The 25,319-nt window shown below is 35.3% G+C and overlaps 1 protein-coding gene and 1 long non-coding RNA gene across 7 annotated transcripts in view; one reads left to right on the forward strand and one right to left on the reverse strand.

Annotated features, from left to right (window-relative positions):
• The window catches only part of LOC137468640 (uncharacterized), a 590,084-nt gene that overhangs the window by 250,588 nt on the left and 314,177 nt on the right, over positions 1-25,319 (reverse strand). The gene's annotated exons all lie outside the window — the stretch shown is intronic.
• EPHA6 (EPH receptor A6) overlaps positions 1-25,319 on the forward strand; it is a 367,788-nt gene that overhangs the window by 37,728 nt on the left and 304,741 nt on the right. Inside the window, exon 1 of one of the 6 annotated variants that reach the window (XM_068180482.1) lies at positions 21,996-22,144. The exons of 4 other annotated variants lie outside the window; for them this stretch is intronic. Coding sequence is in view for 1 of the 2 variants with exons in the window: in XM_068180481.1 (XP_068036582.1) it covers positions 22,317-22,331 (15 nt within the window). In the remaining variant the exon portion in view is untranslated. Of the gene's footprint in view, positions 1-21,995; positions 22,145-22,301; positions 22,332-25,319 lie in introns of those variants that run through there. One more of the 6 variants, XM_068180481.1, reaches the window with a different exon arrangement.

The following is a 25,319-nucleotide window of genomic DNA, read 5'->3' on the forward strand; positions in this document are numbered from 1 at the left end:
AAGATGTCTACGTGTAAATTCAAAACAGGCACTTCATGCACAACTAATGAAGTTTTGTCTGAGCTATTAAATAAACCAGGATCTGTGCCCTGGCTTTGAAGATGGGTGTCTCCACAAAGTTGTTTTAAATACTTGTTCTAACCTGAGTCTCTGACTGGGGAATGAGCAGGTTTGAGTCTAGAAATCCAGAAACTAAAGACGTTCTTCCTTTGGCAGTCTTTTTTTTTTTTTTTTTGGTGTTTCTTTTATTTGTTTGTTTGGGGTTTTTATATAGGGGTTTTTTGTCGGGGTTTTTTGTTGTTGTGTGTTTTTTTTTGTCGGTTTTTTTTTTTTTTTTTTTTTTTTTTTTTTTTTTTTGTTATTTACTTGTGTAGTGGAAGTGCTTGAAACTTTACCTTACAAAAACATTTAAACATATCAATCTTTAAAGGTATAGGACTTTCTTTTGTAGTGAAGCTTAAAATTAAAAAAAAAAAAAAATTTAAAAAATAATGTTTTAATTTTATCAGGAACCAGCCTTGTGTCTCCATCCTGTGTCAGAATAATCATAGATGTGAGCAATTAGGAATAAAAGCAGATGTGAGCCACTGCCTAGCCCTGACACTGCACTGGCACAGACGTAGCCTTAGGAGCAGGATTCTGAAGAGAATCCTTCCAAAAACACGCGCTATTTTTCCAGTATTTCAGTTCTCCGTGGTGGAATATAGCAGGACTCTTTCAGCAGCTGTAATTATGAGCTGCCAGCTCAAAAACTGGTTATTTCTACAATGTGCAGCCACTTGAATTTTATATATACAGTCATAACTGTATATGAACATGAGATGTGCATATAGATCCACACTCCTGTAGGATTGTATGTGCCCATACATTGGGCCCTCTAGGATTGGCTGGCCCACTTGAGCTTTACAGTTCCCTATTCTGGGCTTAGAGCACATTCTGGAATTTACTTCACTCTTTGTGCTGCTCAGTAAAACCCAGTGTTTGAATTTGTCCCTTTACTGCCCTACCTCAGCTTTAAATTTCTGAGGCTCTTTTGCTGCGGTGCTTTTCCCTTTGCTTCTAAAAATAAAACACATCAAAAGCAATTGAAAAAGAATGCTGAGCTTCTATGAAGTTTTACACATTTCTTGAGGAAAAAAAAAGAAAAATGCAATGGAGAAGTTCCTCCAGAATTACTTGCCTGCAGAATAATGTATATCTTTAGTCATTCATGGAATAGATGTATGTTAAGACAAACAAGCAGCAAACCACCTCAGTAAAAAATCTAATTCAGGTAGCAGTGCCATGAGAAATATGACTTTATCTCAAGTCTTGCTGATTTATCCGCAGTATACAATCAGTGCTTGATGTAGATGAAAACAATCAAAATTTTTTCCCACTTAGGTCAGTGCAGGAAATTTCCTGAGGGAAAATGTTTTGTTCTTCATAATTTTTTTTGTTATATATACTGAAGACTGTTTATAAGGTTGAAGGATTTTCTCCTCTGACTGCTGCAGAAGAGCCAGGATAACAGGATAAGAGTTACTGCAGTGGCTTTGATCTGAATATTCCCTCCTCATGGGAATCATCCTGAATCTACAACCTGGTTGCCTGAGCTAGAGATCATTTATAATCTGTGATTATTAGATTTTTTATCTCTAGACTCCCTTGGAGTACTGTCACTTCCTGCATGTATTTTAAAGTTATGAATATACAATAAAGTAAAGGAATATCAAATTAATCACAAGCAATGAGATAAATTTTGTGTAAGAGCAAAGCTTGAATCTTTATAGAGTGTCAAGGCAGGTTTTTCACTGCTATCATATTTATGTCTTTTTGAGTAGTACTGTTGTATGTAGCAGGGTTTTTTGAAATTCTCATCACATGTTTTATGTCCACAGAGTTAAGATAAGTCAGAAAAACAACAGAACTTCTTCAGTGAAGACAAATTTAGGCACAGGAGCACTGACTAAGGGTAATGAAAGGTAATTTTGTTTGACAAAATGACAAAAAATAGAATAACAGCAGTAAATTAAACACACAGTTATGGTCATATGCATTATGTTAAAGAGAGAACAGAGGCCTAGAAAGCTTATTTGGCTTGCAGCCCCACAAAAATGTTCACTTTTCCTCTGGAAAAAAACCGTGGGTTTTTTTTCTTTTTAATATCCCTATTTGTATTTTCTCTTCACAAAGTAAAGCAACTATTAGTGATGTGTTGGGAGTAAGTAAACGAAAACAACCTTACTTTGGTTGCCTTAGTTCACTTGCCGCCAACTAATGGAAAATTTCACAACAGAAATTAAACTGAGAATGGACAGTTTTTTGAGGGAAGTACAAGAATGATTTAATATTTATATGAACTGTAGTCTAAAATCTCTTAGCACTTTAATGTTCAGTGAACATTTCAATGAAATTTTATAATTGCGTAGATATTTTAACCTACATTCTGCTGATACATAAATGGTATAGAGATTCAAAATATTTAAATATATATGCTGACTAAACAGGATTTTATAATTTGAGTTCTTGTAAAATCATAGAAAAGTGTATTATTAAGATTTTATGTTAAAAATCAAGTAGGGGATACTTTTGTAAAGCTTCTAAATTTTAACTAAAACAAATGGTTGCATTTGAAATTACTTTGCTAATTCATTTTTTGGAGTTGTAATTTTAAATAAACTGTTGTAGTTGTTATGTAGAACTTAAATATTTTCAAAGACAAGTGCAATAAATGTTAAACCACATGTTAAGAAGCAAAATGCTTTGTTGAAATCACTCTTTTCTGTGATTTTAGTGAAGAGGAAATGGATTAGCTTCTAACTTGTTTAAGAATAAGGTCAAGGATATCAAAGAAACCACAAATATTTCTGGAGATTAGTAAAAATTGTTTCTCTGCAATTCTGAGGGTATTTCATACAGTTTTCAGTTACTTTGGGTACATTTGGTGGCTTTTCTTTTTCCTGTGTTTTGGTTTCTTGAAATTTCATTTCGGTACAAAAGTTGAATATTTAATTCTCATTTTTGATCTTTTTACATTTGCACTGATACATCAAAGCTGTTTAAATTTTAGGAATGATATTGGCATAGAACATGTAAAGAGGGTTGAACAGTGCTATAAAAATTCTGCATCAATTACATCCCACCTGGATTCCTTGCAACTCCTTGTTGAATTGTATTCAACAATTTTTAGATCCTGCATGGTTCATATTGAAAGGGAAGCACAGCCCTTTAAAGCTCGCAGTTTTGTGTGATACAATTTATGATTACTTTCATTAGCCTTGGGAATGTGGTATTAGAAGAAGAAAACTTCTATTCAGAGTCTTAGTTTGTCTAAAGTAATGCCACAACCAATGCTGACTGACATTATATTCAAGGAAGCAACTTTCTTAATCCCAGGATTTTTAAAAATCCTTTTAAAGATTTAAGTACATTTTGAGACCTTAAATTAAAGGCCAATGTAAAGTTTTTACAATTCATGGATTCCCAAGCTCTTTTTTCACTTGTTAAAGAAAACAGGGGACTAAATTTTATTGCTTTTTTTTTTTTTTTTACTTACTGTACTTTCTGTCAGAGAGGGAAGCACACTACAACAGGGGAGCTATTCATATTAAAAAAAAAAAATCTGTATCTTTAGTTTCAGGCATGTCTCTACTAGTGCACTTAATTTTTACATCTGCATCCATGGATCCAACTCTCCATTCACCCTGGATGGGGGCTTCACAAAGAATGTTTTGTCAGAAATCTGTAGCATTTTACAACAGGAACTCAGATGTTGATTAGAGTGCAGATGGAAGAATAGACATTTTAAGGATAAGGGAATTCAATAAAAAGTTGTAGCTGAAAATTCGTTTCCATATCCATACAATTTTTAAATAAAATGAAATACCAAGGGTTTCCTTCCTAAGTGAATTGATATATTAACATATATTCTAAAAAGGAAGCTCAATCTAATTTTAAGCACTCTATAGACAACGGACATAAGATTATTTTCTTCCCTTGGAATCTGATTCTAATTTGAGAATTATGAAGGGTGTTGTGTTGTCCCTTGTAGAAATACTTTGCATTTTTCTCTACTTCAACCACAAGGAAATTAGTCCTCCCTCAATGGGACAGTATATTTCATATATCTGATATCATACCTTGTTAAAGAGTTGTTAGATTTCAGCTAGCTAGGAGAAAAAAAAAACACTACACCAAGCTGCTGAAGAAATTTTGCTGTGTGAATCCTGGAATTAGGCAAGAATAAAGGAGTGATGGACATGTGCCACTTTTCTACTCTGGTTTTCATTGTAGACAGATAATGAAATTCATTTTCCAGCAGAAAATTCACAATGTTTTTAGTAACCATGACTATTTACAGCTTAATTAAAATACTGTATTAAATGCAGAGGGTATTTGTTTAATTAGTTGGTGACTTGTTAATAGCAGTAATGGTATCTAATATAAATATCTGTGGATCATTCTCTATGATCATGCATTCTTGAGCTGTGCTGCCTTTTAGAAATAACTATTATTTCCAAATTGTTGTAAGTTTGGCTTTTTTGTACCTGCTGACTCACAAGTTTTCTGGCTGCATTTTCCAGTTCCTTTGGCTCCCTTCTCCTCCCTTCCAGGATGCCAGCAGGCTTGCAGCATTTTCATCTCTGCTAGCTGCATTGCTCAGGTTCCCCTCAGTGTTCAATCTGTTCTGCACTCCCTTTGCCACGTTCTGGGCTGCATTTGGAATTGTGTCCAGAAGCAGGAACTGACAGTTGGTCAGTTGGAAAATAGGACAGCCAAGAAATTGTGGTGACATCAGGACTTTAAACAAAACAAAACAAAACAAAAAAATACAAATCATATCTAGCATAATTTAATAATAAAGTGTTGCATTTATTACATAAGTATTTGGGCTGAGTTTTCTGAGTCAATAGTGAATTTTTGCCTTTTTAGAAAATGTTGATACCTTGTAATTAAATATGTAGCCTCCATCTTTAAACTTTTACCAGCATCTCTAAAATACCCTCAACTACAGCCAGCCTTTGAAGTGAAATGAACCCATTTATCAAACAATGAGTGAAGATTTGCTCCAGTCTCCCAAATCATCAAAATTAGGCTAACTGGGAGGGGTTTTTATTGTCCATATATGTTTATATTATATATATATATATATATATATATATATATATATATATATATATATATACATGTATATATATATATATATATATATGTATATAAAATAATGCTGTATCAATTGAAGATGTGAGTTGGGGTTTTTTATTAGGTTAATGTTCATAATATTGAAACCTTAAACATGTACAATACATAAAGTATCTTTAAAACATTGCACAGCCTTAAAAAAAAACTAATTCAAAACAATACCAAGCTGGCCAGGCCCCCTGAAACATAACTTTTGGCCTTCCTCTGTGCAAGTACATATTGAAAACAAATGTGCTCTTTTCCAAATAGCAACAATTTGGAAATAGAGATGTTTGTCTTTTTAGCACAGTGACACTGTATGATAGCATCTACTTTTAAAATCTGAAGTGCTTTTTTATTACAATTATGCATTTATGTTAAGAGGATGTCAGCAAATGGATGCTAAAGTGTTCCCTCAGAAATTTCTGGGGAAAAAAAGAAATATGTGTTTAGATTGTTAGTTAGCAAGACTTTTTGCATGAAAGCTGTGCTGGAAATTATGGTAACCACGTCAAGGAACAGGACTTAGTAAGACTGTACATCCCTTTTTAGGTCATGTTGACCAGGTAATATTGCATGTGTCTCATGCAGGAATCATTGGGAACAACTGGGTTTGGACAGATGTTCAAGAATTTAGAATAAAGAACTAGAGATGTTGACAACTAGGCTGTCACTACTCTATTTAAATGTTGAAATCTGCACTGAAATAGCAATACAGGGATTTTGAAGAGAAAAAGAAAACTAAAAAAAAACAGTCATAATGTAAAAGATTCTTGTCAACAGATAATAAAATGATTTCTTTAAAGTTATGAATGACAAGGTCATCTTGTCTTGGTATATATTGCTGTTACATGTTGGTGTTATGCATGATTTTATTACCAAATAGAGTATATATCAGGATTCTGGTCATTATTCAGGCTGATGGGTAAAGCAGATACAACACATCAGGCCAAATGCTTATAAAGTTTTTCTGAAGTGCTTCAGAAGAATCAAGTGTATAATATAAATAAATTGCCAGAAAAACAACTAAAAATAATCAGTGTAAGTAATACAAAAGTGCGTGAAAGTGACATAGGACAATTAGTAAAACTGATGCAATAAAGATTATACAGTCATAGTCAAAATATTTTAGCTTACAGTGGAATACATTGGTCTGAAAAGTACACAATGATGTTTTGCTACAGTATTAATTTCAACAAAGCTTAATAGTTGAGTATATTTTTAATATAAATTTGACAGACCAGTTGCTTTTTGGGAGACAGTTTCTATTAAATAAATGGATAAAGAATGATGGTAAAGGTTTAGCATAGTATTGGTTCAGATAGACAAGGTGATAAAATGCACGACAGAAATCTTTCAGATCTGTAAAATGGATCATATGGCAGGTAACTCCAATTGATTTTGGCATAGTGGACTTAGCTACAGTTTTGGAAGTTTGGCCCATTGATAAATTTAATAGACTATGAAATAATTAGAACAAATTTTAAAAATGCAAATGTATGTGTCTTCTAACACACACAAAAAAATTACTAATATTCCCATGTAGAGTGATGAGATAAAAAGGCTAGTAATTTTGCAAGAGAGAGGCTGAGAGGCCTTCAGGTACCTTGCAGGGCAGGATCTTGGCAAACTGCTTTTTACTGTCATGAGACATTCCTTATTTTAGACTGTTGAGACATAAAAAGTTGAATCAATGGATAGAATTGAAAATGATAATACATTTAATTTGTTCATTGACACCACAGAAAGGAAAGAGAAGAGAATGATGGCTATTTTGAAATCAATCTGCATGGTTATGAAAACCTTTCATAATACCTAATTTTTAAAAATTTCCCATTTCTATGGAGAGGTGGGATTGTGGTCAGTTAAACTGTGTAGAGTAAGTAGGTCAAAAAGTGTGGAAAGAAATAGTCTGCTTTTATGTAGAAGGTATTGTTCAGGTGGAGAGTTTGCATATGTGAACAATTAAAACTCTGGTCAGTTGTAAAAAAAATTATCACCAACGTACTTTCAACTAGAGACTCTATGTAGGTGTGGGTTCTTTCCAAGATTATGATAACATTTCCTAATTTATTATATTGTTATTTAAGTTTTTGAGAAATTTTAAATATTTTAGTCTGATTTTAGATGTTTGTCATTTTTTTTTGTGTTAACTTATAGAAATACTGTGTTTTCTGTTACTATTGCCTATTGAGAAATTGCTTAAGCATAATGGATTTTGTGGTAATTTTGTAGGGCAAGCACAAAAAATCACGTGAATAAAGGAATAAGTTACATGTAAAATATGACATTTATATTGCCATTATTAATATATAAATAAGATACCAGAATGCTCAATTTCAGTTAATCTGGAGATTCTTAATTTTTGGAGGGTGTTGAGACCTGACTGGACAAATCCCAGAGCAGTGTTGTTTGAATTCACTAATGATCCTGGTTTGAGCTAGAGGTGACTGCAAAGTCTCTTCCAGCTTGGATGAGTCTATAATTAATACATCAAAAAGAAAAATATTTCTGCCTACATCCACTCATTTTAATTTGTTTAAGGACATTTCTTGTCTATTCTTCTCTATTCTTTTGCCTCCAGACTTAAAACAAAAAAAATAGGTGAAAGCACAGCATTTTTTATCAGCCTTTGTGTTACCACAGTAAAGGTTATTGAATTTATGTGATGTAGTGACATGCAGTGCTTAAAGGTGCACAGATACCTGAATGAATACACACAGTGATTGAAACATATTTTGACCCAGTGACCCAACAGCATTTGGGAACAAACAGCTCATTCTAACAAATAACAAGTTGCTTATTTTCCCCTTCTTTGTAACACATTTTCTAGCAAACATAATTGACCTCTTTGGGCTTCTTTTCTTCTCAAAATGACTTGATATAAAGCTTGTATTCATTATCTGTCATAAAAAGGAAGGCAAAAGATGCAAAGTCCAAGCATTGAAAAAAAAATAAAACCTGACACTATAAGGTTCTTCCTGCACTACAGGACTGAATCTGAAGGGTAAAGCTTTAGTGTCTCTGTCTTGATCAAGTTAAGATGCTTTTACAATTTTTGATTGTAAATAGCATCACAGAAGGGAATTTCTGACAAGAATGAATCCCAGATCAAGTGAATTTCTCTCTGTGCTCTATAACCTCATAACACTGATTTTTTTTTTCCTGGAATATAATCTCAAGTTTGGAGCTGTGACCCTTACCCTTTGGGCTTTGTTTCTGTATCAGAGCACCAGTTAGGAAGATTTTCTGTGGGATTATTATTACCTTTATTAATTTACTGAGTTTCTCCATCAGTTCTCCAGAGCAGGAAGAGGAGAACCTTGGTGCATCTGTAGTTGTCCTGGGAGATGCATTCCCCTCCTGTCTTCCACGGATTTCTCCTCTGTGACTCCAAAAGAGTTCAGTTTACCTGATATTTCTGTAAAGCAAACAGGTTTTACCCTTTCAGGCTTACTGAGGATAGTGCCAATGATATAATGGCAAATTCTTCCCATGAAAAAGATCAAATCTTAGTTGGGAAATGCAACAAAAAAGAAGTGGCTTATCTCACTCCAAGCTACCTCAGGGTCAGCCAGTAGTGGGCCCACAATTGGAATTAAGAAGCTCTTAAATCTTGGTTAAAGCTTTTTCCATTCTCACACCATTACATTGTATATAATGATCTGCCTTTCCACAGGAGCTGCAATCACTGATCCTACACTGGGGTTTCTAATCTGACATTTCAAAGTCAAGATTTTCTATAGTGAGAATTTACATGGGGACAATTTTTTCAGGGAAAACTCTGGAAAAATCTACAGGAAACCTGGTTTCACTGCAAGAGCTTAGAAAATTTAATCAAAACATCTGATCTATGGTAGTAGAGCCTTTTCTCTGTAGCTTAATTCCTTAGCTCAGTGGCACGTGAAAAGTTCTCTTTTTCACAGGATCAGAAAAGTTATTTTTTTCCCATACTTCACCTGAAACCTATATTCAAGTACAGAGCTCTGCACATTGATTCAGATCTCAGCAATTATTTGGTTTCATCTGAGCCCGAGGAAACTGAGGGAAAATATGCAGATAGGTGACAAGAATGACCACAGCAAAGAGCACATCCCGTGGAGCTCAGAACTGGAGCACTGGGATGGAGACTTTTTGGAATAATGGGCCAAGAGGGAAACGCGCAGATCACAACAGCTTTAAATTACAGCAGCTGCTTCCAGATTTCTTTCAGCCACAGCGAACAGCAGTCACAGCTCTACTCACAAGGAAAAAGAAATTCATTGCCAGGGAAAGGTGCTGAATTAATTTGAATTCTTTTCTATAAAGATTTCCCCTCTTCATCTGATTACTTGGAAGTCCAAACATATTTAGTAGACGAACATGAGTAAAATGTGATTGTTTACCAGGGGGTCTTTTCAAAACAAATGTTTCACATGAATATTTCTGACAGAAAGAAAATGTGGACGTAATTTGGCCCATGTAGGAAATATATATATATACATATATATTTGTATATAATTTATGAGAAATAGTGCTCCAGAATGGCTATGTAACAATATTTTAAGCTGGTTTAATGCTTTTGGGTGGAATAGATAGATTAGACACATAATCTAAGTTGCTATTTTTTCATTTTCTTTCCATTTTTTATTTCCAGGTATTGTTAAAGAACCACAAATGGGATAAACATGTAAATGGGGGGAAAAAAGGCTTTATTAAAAGCCTACTATTCCACAAAGAAGAGCATGCTTAAAGCTTCTCTGTTTTTTATAGATGATGACCCAAATCTTCTCAGGTTGAGCTCTGCAGTAAGTTGTAGGAAATGGAGTTCAGTAAAGGACAAAGCTTCCTATGAGGCTGCAGGTTACTAAAGGTCTGTGAAAACCTAAAGTGTGTTTAACCAGATCTTTCATGCTGCCTTTGATGTTCTAATTCCCATCCCATTGAAGGGAGGGTTAACACTGCATTTGTTTGGTTTTTTTTTTACATAATGAATGTTTTTCATATTAATAAAAACAGTATCATTAATGTGCAGTAAGAGTTGTACCAAAATCTGAATGCCCCATACTCAACTGCAGGTAAAATAATGAACATTTCTATTCACTGTAGATAAGGTGTTTGTAGTATGCAGACATAAATTAGACAAAGTTTGATAATAGAATTAATTTAATTCATTAGACTGCTTCAGCACACAATCTTCCATGCACAAAAGCTTTTCTTCTGGTCTGCTTGGGACAGACTTGAAAATTTCTGTGCTTTTTCCACAATACCAATTCATCTAGTAAAAAAAATAGCAACCACTCCACAAATCTTTAGTTATCTATGGAATAAAATAGTTTGTTTCAACATCTAAACTTGCAATCATCTAAACAATAAACAGAATGCAAATTTTGAACATGTGAAATCTCAATTATGGGAAATGCTTAAAATACAATAACTATTAAAATATTTATCTAGAGGAATTAGTTAAGCACTGGATAATTAAGAATACATCAGAAATATTGTTTTCAACCGTATTTTTATTCCTAATTTAATAGAATCTTCCAGATTTGCATCCTTTGATGGGAGTAAATAAAAATGCAAGTTTCAACAATGTGCAATGTGCAATTAAATGCATAAAATACACATTTTTAATAAAAATCTAGATCTCTGTGGGGTTTAACTCGGGCTAGTTGTAGATAATTAAATCTTTAGCCTGAATTCATTTATTTATATGAAGGTTTTATAGAAATAGCTGCATGTAAGAGATTCCTGTAAACAAATGTTCATAAATGCTTAACTGTTTGCTATATAAAGGCTTAAAAAATATTTGTTTCTAGAAAAACTGAGACATGGATTAAAAAGAATCAAGGAGTTGAAGCTATTTTTGTGTGGACAGCCCTCTAACTAATAAATTAGGCCAAATTTTCATTCAAATTTGTATGCTCCTTCTGTTATGTTTTATTGATCCTGCTCATATGCCAGTGTAGGGCATGGTGCTTAGACCTCTCAGTGATAAGGAGTGGATCTTATGTATCTCACATATAGGCTGAGTAAAGTAACTGTAAATTAAATATGTTTAGCCATTCTGTAGACTTGTAACTCTGTAATTTTATGAAAATTCAAGAAAATTCCACATTTCCAGTAACATTGTTCCTCTCCAGGTGTTTTTTTAGATAGTAGTTTAGGACCAGCTTACTTAAAAATTTGACTTCTGTCGTCAGTTCTGTAAATGTAAATGTCTCTGACCATCATGGCAAAGACTGTACCATTCCCATCCTAGTTCCTGATAAAGTCAGCAGGAAGAGAGGAGAAAAAAAATTGCTCTTTCTGTATCTTTCTGAGAGTGCTCTCTAGAATGAACTCAGTACCAGGTTTTATTTATTATGAAGGAAATTTATGTTCAGAACAGCACAGATGAAAAGATATACATACAAAGTAGAGAGTGTTTAGTCTCTGTGTTCCTAAAATTGATGGTTTATTTAAAAAGAAAAGCTACAGTGTATAGTCAGCTAAGAGGAAAGTGGGCCTGGCCATTAGTTTGGGAAAAGTTAATCCATATCCAGCCACAGCATTTCTTCAGAAGTTGCTCCCAAAAGGAAAAGTGGAATTCCTGACAGCAGCCTTCTATCTAATGCCTAAAACTGGCTGGAACAACACTCCAGGTGCATACCTGACAGTGGAACCCCAGAGCTGGGTTTGAGTTTTCTTCATGCCAGTGTTACACTAAATCAGGAGAATATGCCTTTAATGATACTGTTTTCTTTCCCAAAGAAGATGTCTTTCTTACCTGTCCTTGGAATACTCCATGGCACAAACAAATCACTTACTTAATGCCATTTTCAGTTTACTGATAAAATGAAGCTCTGTAATCAACTCTGCTTTGGGGAAAAAAATGAAAGAGGCTGATGAAAACACACCAGGCTCTCAACAGACTGCCTTGGAACCTGCTCTACTCAGCTGTGATGACGAATATCTTTTGTCATCACAGTGTAGTGCTAATGTCTCAAATCAGTGCATCCTATGCAGTAAAGCTTCCATCAGAGATCTAATCCTGCTCCTATTTAAGTCAGCAAGAAAAATAGAATAGGTTCGAAGCCAGTATATGCAGAGAACTGTAATCTCTCTAAATAAACAGACATTGTACTTGTAATCAATCACAGGGAGAGGAGCAGCAAATATTAGAGGGAAAATACAGATCATTTGCTTCCATTACTGTATTAAGCCAATGATTTTACTGGCTTAAGACTTTTAGTACATAACAGTAGATAATACTGCTGTTACCAGGACAGAAAATTGGTTTTTGTCTCTTGCAATGCTGCCTGTCCCTGAAGGATAGAATGTGGTAGGAAACCCTCTCTGGGGTTTGTGTTCAGTCCAATTCCCAGCCAGTAACTACCCACACTATTTATTTATTTGTCTGATAACTTGGAGCATCTATTCTTTTTTGACTCCTAAAAAAATTGGAAATATTTCCCCTGTCTGGTCTGGACTGGGAGGCTGCAGTTGGGCATCAGATTATCTCAGTAGGAGAGCTCAGCTACCCAGTCACAAACAGTTCTTCAGAAAAGCTAAGGAGAAAGTTGAAAGGAATTTTTTTTCAGCAATTTGCTGGTTCCCCTTACTTGTGTTTTTATGGGTTTTTAACACTAAGCATGAAAAATAAAGTGTATGGCCATGTCTTGGTACCCAGTTCTTTGACAGTTTTGTTATTCATAGGCATGAATGCCCACGTAGCAAAAATATCTAATGCAGGTATTTTATTTTATAGGAAACTAGATTCTAGAGAAATATTGACATGGCTAATGATGACGATGCTTTTATTTCCAAAATGAGGAAAACCATGTTAATTCTGTGTACAGCAATAAACTCTTTTTTTTTTTTTTTTAATCTTAGATGCTGAGATTTTGGGCTAAACCGAAAGAATAATAGTCCCCGGCATAAGCTGGTCGGAATGCAGATTCTTTCAAGTACATAAATGTGTAAAAGGGATAGCTACATCTTGTTTTCCTGCAAATAGGAAAAAAAAAAAAAAGGTGTGTAAGAAGATATAAAGCACAGTTTACAGGATGGGTAACTCAAGCTCTGGCAGCTTTTTCCTTCTTACTTTAAAGTCTCACTTTTTCTTTTTTTTTTTCCAATAAAGGCAAATGAGGCAGTGCTATTTAAATACCATTACAGGAGCTGAATTGATGTCATTTCAGTGCCTCTGAAATGCTGCTGTTAGGTGGCAGAGCTATCAATAAGATTGGCTGCACATAGTTTAATGGAGCAAAGGCAGCCTTGGATAAGGAATAAAAAACTACAAAAGTACCAGAAAAAAAAAAAAAGGGCCAAATGACAGAGCAGTACAAGTGGGAGTGGGGTGAATGCCGAGCTTAGAGATGTTTGTGTGAAATGTGGAATTTGTTTTCATATATGTTCTGTGATTTGTAAAGAAGGCATGAAAGAAAATGAAGTAAAACAAAAAATGTATATTTGAATATTTCAGTACATAGTGGGCCTACATCTCCCTCTTTGTAGGTACATGAATTTTTGGCTTCATCTGTAGAAGGCGATATCTAATCCAGAACATCTGTACACCCCTCAGGATACAATAATTTAATTTATTCCTTAGTGCAATTTCATATTGATGATCCTTTGTATCCCAGACCAGTTGTTTTTGACTGTTCAACATCTCACCACAGTTTATCCTCAGACTGTTACGCTTCTTCTACCAATAATTGATAATTGAACAGAATGTAATAGTTCAGAAAAATCAGTACTGGCTTCTTTTAAATTGTCTTCCAAAAATCAAGTACATTTCTTGTATATTGAGAATTTATCTTCAAATATATACTTTATGGAAGGCTAGACAAATGGTTATCTGTTTGCAAAGGCTGTAATTAGAAATAACAATCACAACATCTTTTTTAAACAGCAATTGGTTCAGTAGTTTGCCTTATGTAAATTACCAAGAATTTCTTCTTTCACATCTTGAAGATTCCTTTCTTCTGTGACCTTAACATCTGTGACAAGTCTAATAAAATCCAAAATACAGCTTGATGGATGAGAATATTTAAGAGACTGTTTTCACACTGTGGTGCCTCAGAGAGGGATCATCATAGAATCTTTTATAAACTACTTATTGTAAGTAAAAATTAGTAAGATTGATTAGATTAGATCGATTAATTAGACTTAAAGAACAAATTGTTTTAATATGCACAAGGACATATTTTCTGTCAAATGAATCATAGGAGCACTATATTTAATTTAGCCTTACAAAAAGGGTTACTGACATGGAATCATAATAAAAAAAACATCCTACAAGATAAGCAGTGTAGGTGATAGACTGCACAGCATTCTAAATAAATCATTGAGCCTCCACCAAGCATGCCAAGGATTGTTTTGGAAAGTAATCAGATAAATCCTGTTGGAAAACCTGAGTGGAGAAGAGGTTGTTTCAAGAATTTTCTCCTCACTGTACATAAATATTGATATTTATGTGTGTATGGTAGTAGGAAATGCCGTGGTAGTGGATCTCATTAAGTCATGGACATAAGTTTTATGTGCCATACTTAAATAAATAATACCAAACCAGCAGTTTCTGCTATTTTAGATTGACACATCTGTATATTTCTTGTTACTGTTGTTGTATTGAGGCAAGTAGAACCTTCCTTTTAGGCAGTTAATCACTTTTTCTCCATAGATTCATGTTCAGGTTTAGATAAAATACCTTGAAAAGTATTAATCTTCATATCCAAGCTGAACAGCACAACTACAACCAACTACAACCTTCGGTGGGTTTTTTTTGTTTTTTTTTTTTTTTTTTAAGAATGGGCATAAACAAAAAACTGGAAGAACACTTGCTGATTAAACCCATATAATGTCCCAGATAAAAACCCTTATAAAAACCCAAGCTGACTTGCTGTTGATGCTGCTCTGGAGTATATCTTTACATGGATTTTATCTTCCTGCATCAGCTGTATATCCCTAGAAGTTCCATGTCTCTCTGTTAATATATGATCCATTTCGTTTACTGTCTTCAATACCCTCTAATAAATCTAGTGAGGAACAGTCCTTCCTTTTGAAACACATTTGATTGGAATTTATTCAGGGGATAATTCCTCTGCCTACTCTAAGCAGCATTTCAGCCTTTGAAGCAGCACTTGTCCTTTTTTGAGACATCAGGGCTACTCGAAGGCTTGCAGGGGAATCCTTCCCACAGCCATGGCTGATCCACCATCCCACCTCCTTCCTGACCCTGTGCTCTTCCATCTTTTCTGATGAACTGCCCTCATGACTGACCTCTTCATTCTGTACCAATAGATGTGTTATCAAACAGACCTGATGAAAACATCATATTAGGATAGATCCTTTCACTGAAATCAGATACAGTGACAGCCAACAGCAATGGAGCAGGAGTGAAAAATCCCCGAAATTCATCTTTTGCACTGTTGGCAATAAAGCAGTTTTTAGAGATGGCTGTTTTAAGGGATCTGTTGCTTTGGGCAAACATGCTGTTTTATGTAAAAGGGCAAAACCTTCCCTCATTTACTTTGATGGTGAACGTGGGCAGAGTCCTCATTACAGACATTCCAGTGTTGTCCTCGACAAGCAGAAACACAGTGATAAAATACATGTTTTCCACTCCCTAACCTCTGTTCTTATCCTGCCAACATTATATGAGATATAAATAAATGGGAAAATGTGCATTAAAGTGCTTTGCAGCATTGATTTATAGAGACTTGTACTTCTCCTTCTGTAAACTGTCATCCTGCATGATGCGAAATGGATGCAGGCTTTTTTCTCCTCTTTTTCAAATTCTATATCTTAGATGAAAGCTACTGGATGTATTTTTAATTCAGAAAGTGCCTTTTTGAAGTCCTGTCTGTGTTTCGCTTTAATCTCTTCTTATATTATTTTGTCTGATTTTTCTATTTCAAATGTAAGTCAAAGTGAGGCAGTGTACATATTCTATACTTTTACATGCTTCCAGCCCCTTCCCTATAGCTGTCTTTTCTGCTACATTGATGAAGAATTTTTTTTCTTTACCTGCCCACATTTCTGCTCTTTTTAATCCTTGGATGTATCGGTATAACTCTTTTTTATCTTCAAAAATTCTTCTCTTGCCCAAATGCTGTCATGTACAGTAGGGCTCCTCTAAGTGTCCTCCCTTGGCTGCACATAGATATTTTCTTTTCTTATATTCTTTTCTGTCCTTTAACCTCTTCTTTTTACTATGTCTATTCCAACTTGATAGCTTACTGCTTTTAGCCGAAGTAACTCATCACACAGGACTTTTAATTAAAAAATTCCTACAAATGATATGAACTATGTTCTGCATACAGATATTTCATATTTTGGTGGTTACTCCTTCAGTAGTAGAGGATAAAAACTTTTGATTACTCTATCTGCTTTTATGATCTAATTTTCAAACTGGGGCTGCTGTAGTTTCCATGATTTTTCCTTTTTTCCACAAAGTAAATTTAGCTTTCTATTTTTTCATACCATCTGGACAAATTTTCCTTTTGGTTTAGCAGCCATGAAATGTACAGTGTGGCATAACTTTTTAATGCCTATTAAATATGTAAAATGGAACTGCCTTAAATAAAAATAAGTTTCACTGTACAATCTTATCTTTAAATCAGTAGCTTTCCTTCACTAACCTTGAACTTAGCTTGGGTAGTTCCCAATGCCAATGGGCAATGTTGTACTGCCATTATTAAATGAAAAAGTAATTTATTTAATAAGAACTGTTTCAGCACAAATACCCCATGGGCTGAGCTCTGGAACTCTGCAGTGAAAAGTTGCTGTATTGAAAATGTCATGAGCTTCTGAGCACCAAGGTGTTTGCTGCTTCATACTGTGAGGAATTTTGCAATTCAAGTTTGTTTGAACCCTTCTACTGAAACCAAACATTAAAGGTAAATGTAGGTAAATGTATAGCTCTCTTTTTCTTTTTTTTAATTTTTTTTTTTTAGTAGGTAAATATAAAAAGAATATTTTAATTTTTCACATCTTGTATATAAGATTCTACAGTAATTTATTTCACTGAAAACTAGGGTCACAAGTCTTACTAACACCCCAGTTGATGCTAAATTTAGTTGTTGTAGGACTAGGTAATACAGGTTGAGGATGCAAATTCATTCCAGAGAAGACAATGTGGGCATAGTTTATTAAACAAAGTAGATTTGCCATCAGCAGGCAAGCTTGACTCAGAGTGGAGGTTGTCTGAAAGCTGTGTTCTAGCAGGAGATGCTGATCCTCTGGCAAAGTACACAGCCCAGACTTACAAAGCTGGATGGAAATTAATGGCATAACAAGCCTGTCAATGTTGGAATTGCAGCAGACTGGTGTGGCCACAGTTTTATTCCCGTTAATGAACTATTAGGAATGAGTATATGATCAAAAGAGCAGTTGTCCTGGACAGAAACTATTCATTTGGTGTCTGCTTCTTGGTGGGAGCATCTGAGAGATAAAAAATAATTTATTAACTACCTTCCTCCCTTGTCAAAAAATAGTGTTCTAGTTCAGGCAACTGTGAATCTGTTGTTTACCTTGCCTTTCATGGCGTTTCTCCTAGGATAGAAGCAGGAGGAGGATTTAAAGAGTAAAGAATCATAGAATCCCAGAATCATTTGGGTCAGAAGGGACTTTTATATCTCCTCTGGTTCACCCCCTCTGCAGTGTGCAGGGGCATCTTCAACTGTTAGTTGACTCAGAGCTATGTCCAAGCCTGACCTTGAAAGTTTCCAGGGATGGGACAACTACAACCTCTCTGGACAACTTCCTCCATGGTTTCAGTGCCTTCAGTGTGAAAAATTTCTTCCTCAGAACAATCCTCTGCTTAAATAAAAAGCAGATAACTGGGAAAAAGATCAGGAAAAGATCACCACTCACTCCCCCATCAACCCATATCTGTTACCACACATGCACCCATCCAGGGGAATAGTGCTTGTAATGTCCAAAATAACTGCTTCTCTTTTGGAAAAGGTTTTATTTTCTGGCCAGAAATAAATTAATAAATAAATTTCTTCATTCAGCTCTAGTAAGCTAAAGTTGCTTTTAACCATATTCTTATTTAATTGTAATTATACTTCTGTGACTAAGAAAATAAGGAAGTTTCTCAATGAAAAGCAAAAGTGAAGACATAAAGTGGCTTAGCACAAATGATGACAATAGTGATAAAGAAGATAAGAGTACATAGTCTGGCCAGAGCCTTTTCTCAAAGGAAACCGGATGATTTTTAAAACCCAGCTAAGAACTGTCTAAATGAACAAATGAGTGAATGAAATGAGTATTCAAGTAAACCCAAAATCTGTTTCATTGTCCAGTTCTGAGGGATGCAGATATCTGGGAGTAGGATTGTCTCCAGTATCCTGTGTTCCTTGGAGAAAAGAGCTCTGTCAGTATGATGGATTTTTTAAGGCTCTCTTCTCCTGTTCCTTTCTCATTGGATTGCCCTTCAAGTTAAGGTTGTTAAAAAAATGTCCCTGTTTTGCCAACAACTTTGGCTGAACAAGGAGTAAATGCTTTGTCCATCTTAATAAACAAAGTACACATTAGGAGTGTGAAGTACAGGCAAATTGCCAGTGTCTGGAAGTTACTGATGCTAGTTTGTGTGTGTACCTCAAATGTCCTCTTTTATTACGTCAGCAGATTAATCTCTGAGAAAAATTTCCTAGGGTGAAATAGTTTATTTGTGAAAATGATGTCAAATGGATTGTTTGGGCAGATACATCAGGGATCTAAAAATGTGGCCATCAGCATAAACAGTTTGGAAGAGAAGGTGCAGCAAAAATATCTTTGCTTCCTCTTCCGACATTTACCTTGTTTGACTTGCTAATTTAATCATTGGTAGTGAAGCTAGGACTCAGATATTCGGTGGAAGAGGAGAGTGTTTCCCACTGATGTTGTTAGTTAAAATTTCTGCCTGATTTGAATGTAAATCATGAAGAAAAAGCCAACCAATCAAACAGGTTGGGGGCACTTCCTTCTCCAGTGGGGAAGGGAGTGCGTTCTACTCATCAGGGGTATGAGTTTAATTAAGAGCTGCTGCATTAAGCGCCCTTGTAATAAAGTTCTGGTTTTCACTGGCTAAAAAGGGGGTTTTACCAGTACTTCATGCATGGTTTTATAATGTGCACAATTATCTCAAGATAAAAACACTGTGGCATCCTTCCCACTTGGCTTATGCTTGCCCATCTTTGATTTGAGTTGCAGGCAAATTGATCTGTCTTGTTTACTCCAGAAAAAAATGCTTCTGAAGAGTGAAAAGGTGTTGTATGACTGTAGGCAGCAGTATCTGAACAGAGATAGCCACATTAAATATTTCCTAACTTACTCTGTTGCCTCAGAGATTAAAATCATATACCACTTGGCTGGAGTTATTTGGTAATAAATATAACAAAGCCATGAAGTAGTTCTGAATTCATGATGTGGACCTGCATTAATTTTCTTATTCATCAGTGTAGGAAGGAGTATTGAAATCACTGCACTTAGAAATACAATTTTTGTTGTTAAAGGGAGGGATGTAGATGTTGGGAAGTGAATTACTTTCATGTAGGGAAATCATATTTTGCCTTAGACTGAGAGAATCAGTAATTCACAATCCTTCTTTGCTATTCAGAAAGGCAAAGCTTACTGTTAGTCACTGAGTTATTATACCTTTAGAACTTCAGGCATTTTCTCAGGACTCAGATGTCATTTGTTAAACGTACTGGCCAAGATTTCTGATACAGGCAGATATGCAAAGTATATTAAAGTCTTAAGGAGCTGGTGTAGAAAGAGGAGCCTGTGATCTTTCAACTGTGTTCAATCTAAGTCTTCTCAAAATTCTCTTAGGAATCTCTCAATTTTTCTTTTTCAGAATTGAAATGTGAAAACTATAAATACTTGAAATGTTTGAGAACCTACAGTGACCCTGTATCTAGAACCTGCAAGCACAGTGATCTTCCATACACCCAATACAAACCTAATTACTGAGTAATTTTTTCCAAGAATAAACAGGCATGCAGTGGAACTTACTAATGTATAATTTAGACCAGTTAGCACACAATGTGTGTGAAATAATGAATGGACTTTTCTTATTCATACTGTGATGATACACATTTCCCTGGTGCTCATCCTGTCATTAATTCCAAAACTTCATACTAGGAAATGAATTTTAATTATACAATAACTTTTAAGATGGCAGTCCTGTTATTGGCATCCTAGCTTTTCTTTCTCTCTTCTCTTTCCTCTATTAAAAAATATAGAAAGAGAAAATTGTATAGCACAATATATTTTATCTAAAAATTTATATATTATGCTTAGAGAGAACTTGCTATTTTATTTCTCTGCTTATTTATTCCATCTATTAATCTTATTAGTAAAATATTAAATAATACATCTTTACTGACATACTTGGTTTCATTGTTTCACTGTTACTCCTATGGACTTGTATTTCAAATAATTGTCAAAACTGTTTAACATTGGCAAATCTTGTCCTATTCCAGTAGCTAAATAGTATCCTTTGGGTAAAATATCAAAGCTTCTGCCAGCTTTAAAGGCAAATTTAAAGGTTGATTTGCGTTCTGTGTCATCTTGGTAAAGGGAGGAAGGGAAGGGGCCTCAGCCTGGAGTTGCAGCCACTAGGATATTGCACAATCCTCATGGGAGAGGGTGTCCAAGTGCTCCCATTTAACAAATGCTGTGGCCTTATGATCCACGGGTGGCCCTACAGACATAGCTTCTGGGAATCACTGCTTTAAAGGCAGATTGCTGCCAGAAGTATTTGTTATCTGTGTTCCCAGAACAAGCTCTGCTTTCAAAGCCTTGAGCTGTCAGGCACAATGAGATCAGGATTAAGTCCACAATTTTTCTTTGTTGCATCCAAAACTTTGCCTTTCTGGTGCCTTTGCACCATGAAGGGTGTATGTTTTTGTGCACCTGGCCTCTCACTGCCTGTGTTTGTTTGTGCTTTCCCAGTAAGGAAGCAGGAGTTGCCTGCTAACGTCATGAAAATCCTTCACAAGAAGTTTCAATGTGGCTGCTTTAACCTGCTCCAGTGGTTCTTACTTACTGTCTTAAGTAATTGAAACTTAATGTGGATGAGTGTAATCTGGGTACTACTGCCAGTGAACCCTGAAAACTCCTTATTTTCTAATAAAATATTGAGAATACAGAACTTCTGACCATGTCACTCTGTAAGCACCAAGATGAGCTTTGCTTCCTGTCACAAGTCCAGTATGCACTTTTTCCTGTCCCATGAGCTTGAACTCCATACCCTTGTTCATGTGTTTTCCAAACCTCATTTCTCGCCTTGTTTTGTGTTTGAGTCTCACTGTTTGGAGAGTGGCTTGTTACCATGACACCTTATTTTGTACTTTCTAATTGGATCTGTAGTGATTTGCAAATGTTAATACTTCAGGTATCAACAGGCACATACTTCAAGGGGAGTATTAGGTTATTACTGGAGGCAAGCTTTTCCAGAACTGTGGATTTATGAATGTACAGAATAAGAGTTGCTTTTAATTTGTAGCTTGCATTATTTTGCCAATTCTGTAGCTCACATGACACCTGTAAGCCTTCAAAGCTTGGTTAGTGAGAAAAACTGTACTGATTTTGTCAGGATTTCAACAAACTCCAGTTAGCACCGTGGCAATTGTAGTGTTGAGAGGTGACAAACCACATAGAAAGAGAAGGGGCTCATTTCCCCTGTCAAAAGTACAACAGCCTTGTGGATCTGAAATCCCTAGGTCTCCTGAAAGCTGAGAATTACAGAGGAGCAATACAGGTTTGTAGCATCAGCACAGGGCTGCAGTGATACCTCCCCACTTTATGGGTCTGATTTGCTGACAAGCTGCAGCTGGGGAACCCTATCAGGATCATTGCTTGCAGCTGGCCATGCTGGAAAAACAGAAATGAGGAAACAAAGGAGACTGAAGATGTGTGTTGAATTCAGGGAGAAGTTTTTTATCTACTGAGAGGTGCATTTAGAACATATTTTTTATAAGAGGCAAAGCTGAGCTTTCATTCTTGGAGAATTTCTTCTGTTCACGTAAGTCCAATGATTGTTGTTCAGAGAGCATTGTGTTTGCAGGTATCTTTCTCCTAGGCTGTGTTTTGTGTTTTAACTTTTCTCTGTGTATAGGTAGCTTCCCAGCCTGGTTTTCAAGATGCTTCTATGAATTTTAATCTCAGTTTAGTTACATGACCCACTTGTGAGTCACATGAGCATTTTGCTGGTAAGCCTGGCCAGGTCAGGTTCCTTCAGAATTTATGTGTTTTTATATCCTGTGAAGATACAACAGCATCTAAATCTTTCCTGTGCTATTTTTGTTTTTATTAAGGATGTAGTAGTGGCTGTGTACTGCAGTTCAGTAGGTCAGAGTCTGGATCCATCCTGAATAAATTCCTGGTAGCATTCAGTCCTTGTTTAAAGAGTTTACAATCTAGTTGTGGCATAATTCTCCTATCCTACCTCCACAGAGAAGATTTTTTTTTTCCTCAGTCACTTAGTGACTAGGAGCTGGAAAAGCCCTTTTTTTGATGTGAAAGGCTAAATTCCTCAAGCAGTTGCTTTGACTGAAGACTGTGTGAAGTTCAGGTCGGAGTGGTTGATCTATTGTGTATGAATACAAGCAGGCGTTACCTCTGTTGTCGAAGCTCCTGAAATGATGTGAATGTCCCTATTTAATTAGTGCTCTCAGATTTTATTGCCTGTTCAACTTGTTTTTCTTAGCTAGATAGTTTGCTTTAGCTATTGTCAAAAGGCTTTTAGCTGGAGTAGACAATTCAGCCCTGAATTCAGTTGAACCACACTGTTGTACCTAGTTCTTGGAGTTTGAATTTTCCTTGTGCAATTTAGCAACTCCCTCCTGCCAAACCACACCGGTAGGTTTTAATTTACAAAGAAGGCTTTGTCAAAGCACCTCTGTACACCCCTCCTGCCCCTCAAAAAATTTCCCTCAACTCCCTCCTGCCAAATCATGCTGCTAGATTTTAATTTACAAAAACTTGGTAAAAGTACCTCTGTACACCTGTCCTGCCCCTCTGCCCATTTCTCCGTTATGACGGAGTACTTTCCAGCAATGCATTATTAAAATATTTTCTGTACAGGGTTAATTGAGGAAAGGTGTTTGCCTGTTTTGAGAGAAAGAAGGGGTAGAAATGCTGAGTTTTGCATTTGAAGACCTGAGATGGGTGCATTGAGGAGCACTCAGAGGTGTAGGGTTGGGTACCAGAATGAAAAATCAATTCTCATGCTTTTAATTCTTTAATTGTGAAGCAAAGGTCTCATGAAATTGTCTTCATCAGAACATTCCATGTAGGTTCTTTTGTTTTCTGGAAACTGTCTGAACTTCATAATACTTGTAAAATTTTGATATGCCATAGTATAAGTGGTTTGGTTTTTCAAATCTCATCACAAGCTGTGTTCCCACCATCCTGAAGAAGCCCAGTTGGGGAAATTGGGAAAATCCATCTTGTTTTGTGAACAATATTTCAGCAAGATGATTCTTTGCAAAGAAGTAATGAATTTCTAAAGCAGTGGTAACTGCTGAGTGTTTTTTTTGTGATTTACTGACTAAAAAGCTCTCACGGGGAGGAGATAGTTATTTTTCATGGTGGCAACTGAAAAATAATGTGTAGAAATTAATAAAATTTTTTTTTGCATCATTATAACATTTGGATAGCTGAAGTGAAAAGTAATATGTGGATAATTGGCAGAAAATAATGCAGGTAATGTAAATCAAACTCCAGTCCTGTAGTGTGTGAGTAAGAGATGTTTAAGAAATAGAATTTAAAACCAATGGGAAATTTGAGTAGTTGAGCTACCTAGCATATTAAAATCCTATAAAGGATGAAAAGACTGAGCAATGAATATTTTCACATAATTAAAGGTTTCCAAAAAAAGTAGCAAAACCTCTTTGCATTTATGTGTTTTAAATATTTAAGTATTTCTGCATAGTAATATAATTTTCCATAGTGGAAACAACATTTTCAAATGAAAATTATGCTTCATGTTCTTCAAATTTAATTTTTTTCAGAATCAACCTAAATAAGCAGGTTTGAATTGAATTATATTTTCTGAAAGTGACTTTTTTTGTTTAAGAATTTTTTTGCCCTCTTTCTAGCCTTATTTTAACATATACAGTGCCAATAGCTTCTTCTGCTAATGGCTCAATAATTATGGGACAAGTTTCTGAAGGAAACTTGACACCAAAAAATAAAAAACCTGAAATCAAACACTTCTCCTTTACGCAGTTGTAGGGAAAAATTGCATCAGAGTTATCTGTCTTTGCCTGTGTCTCAACTTTTCTTACAGTTCAAGTAGGGATCTTGTGCTCTTAGAAATCTAATTTGGTTTTTATGTCCCTAGGGATGACTTCTATGTGTTATAATGACATTCAGCACAATGAATGATACTGAAGTATTTTTTTGTATCAACACTTTTTTTTTAATTTGAAATGTGAGTAGCCATTCATTATTCTGTTTAGTCTGCATGCATAAGAGTTTGGGACACTTTCTGAAGGTTAAAGCAGAAACCTAAAGAAGTTGGGTGAGGCACACACCTTCCAAAATTCTCTTAAGTTTTGAAGACTTCCAGTGTTCAAGGGAACTCTGTATTCACTGCTGTGAGTTATTTACTCTTTAACACCATTGGGTTCTCAAAAATACTGTTAATAGATATTCCCAATGAATTGGCTCTAGGATGCACTGCCATAATAATCAGAAAAAACTGGTTTTCTTGGTAAAATAGGCAACAGCTTATGAATCCCCTGAAGGATTGCTTGAAGGAATAATCCTTCATCTACTTGCTGCTCTGGAATTTCACATTTGGTCCATGTTTATATGTTAACAAGTCCAATCTAAAAAGCACACTTCGGGGCAAATCTTTGTGCTATTGAAGTTATGACAAAATTTGCATTTACTCTCTTGGTGTGAGGGTGTGTTATTTCATCTAGAATTTTAGTGATCTGCATCCTGTTACAGAAACATAAATTATATTTCAAATAAACATCAACAGATAGATTTAATATCAGACTAATAAGAAAATAAATAGCTTCTTAGATATTTCCAACAGTGAAAATTGGCTCAGCATTGAGTTGAAAACTTTCTAGTCAGTACTTTACTTTTTTTTGCTGACAAACATACACTCAGTATTGGTACTGTGACTCACTCCCTGTGAAGTTAAAAGTGATTAGTATTTTATTTTCAACCCAAATGTGCTG

The sequence above is a fragment of the Anomalospiza imberbis genome, chromosome 2 (assembly GCF_031753505.1).
Source record: "Anomalospiza imberbis isolate Cuckoo-Finch-1a 21T00152 chromosome 2, ASM3175350v1, whole genome shotgun sequence".
NCBI classification, from domain to species: Eukaryota; Metazoa; Chordata; class Aves; order Passeriformes; family Viduidae; genus Anomalospiza; species Anomalospiza imberbis.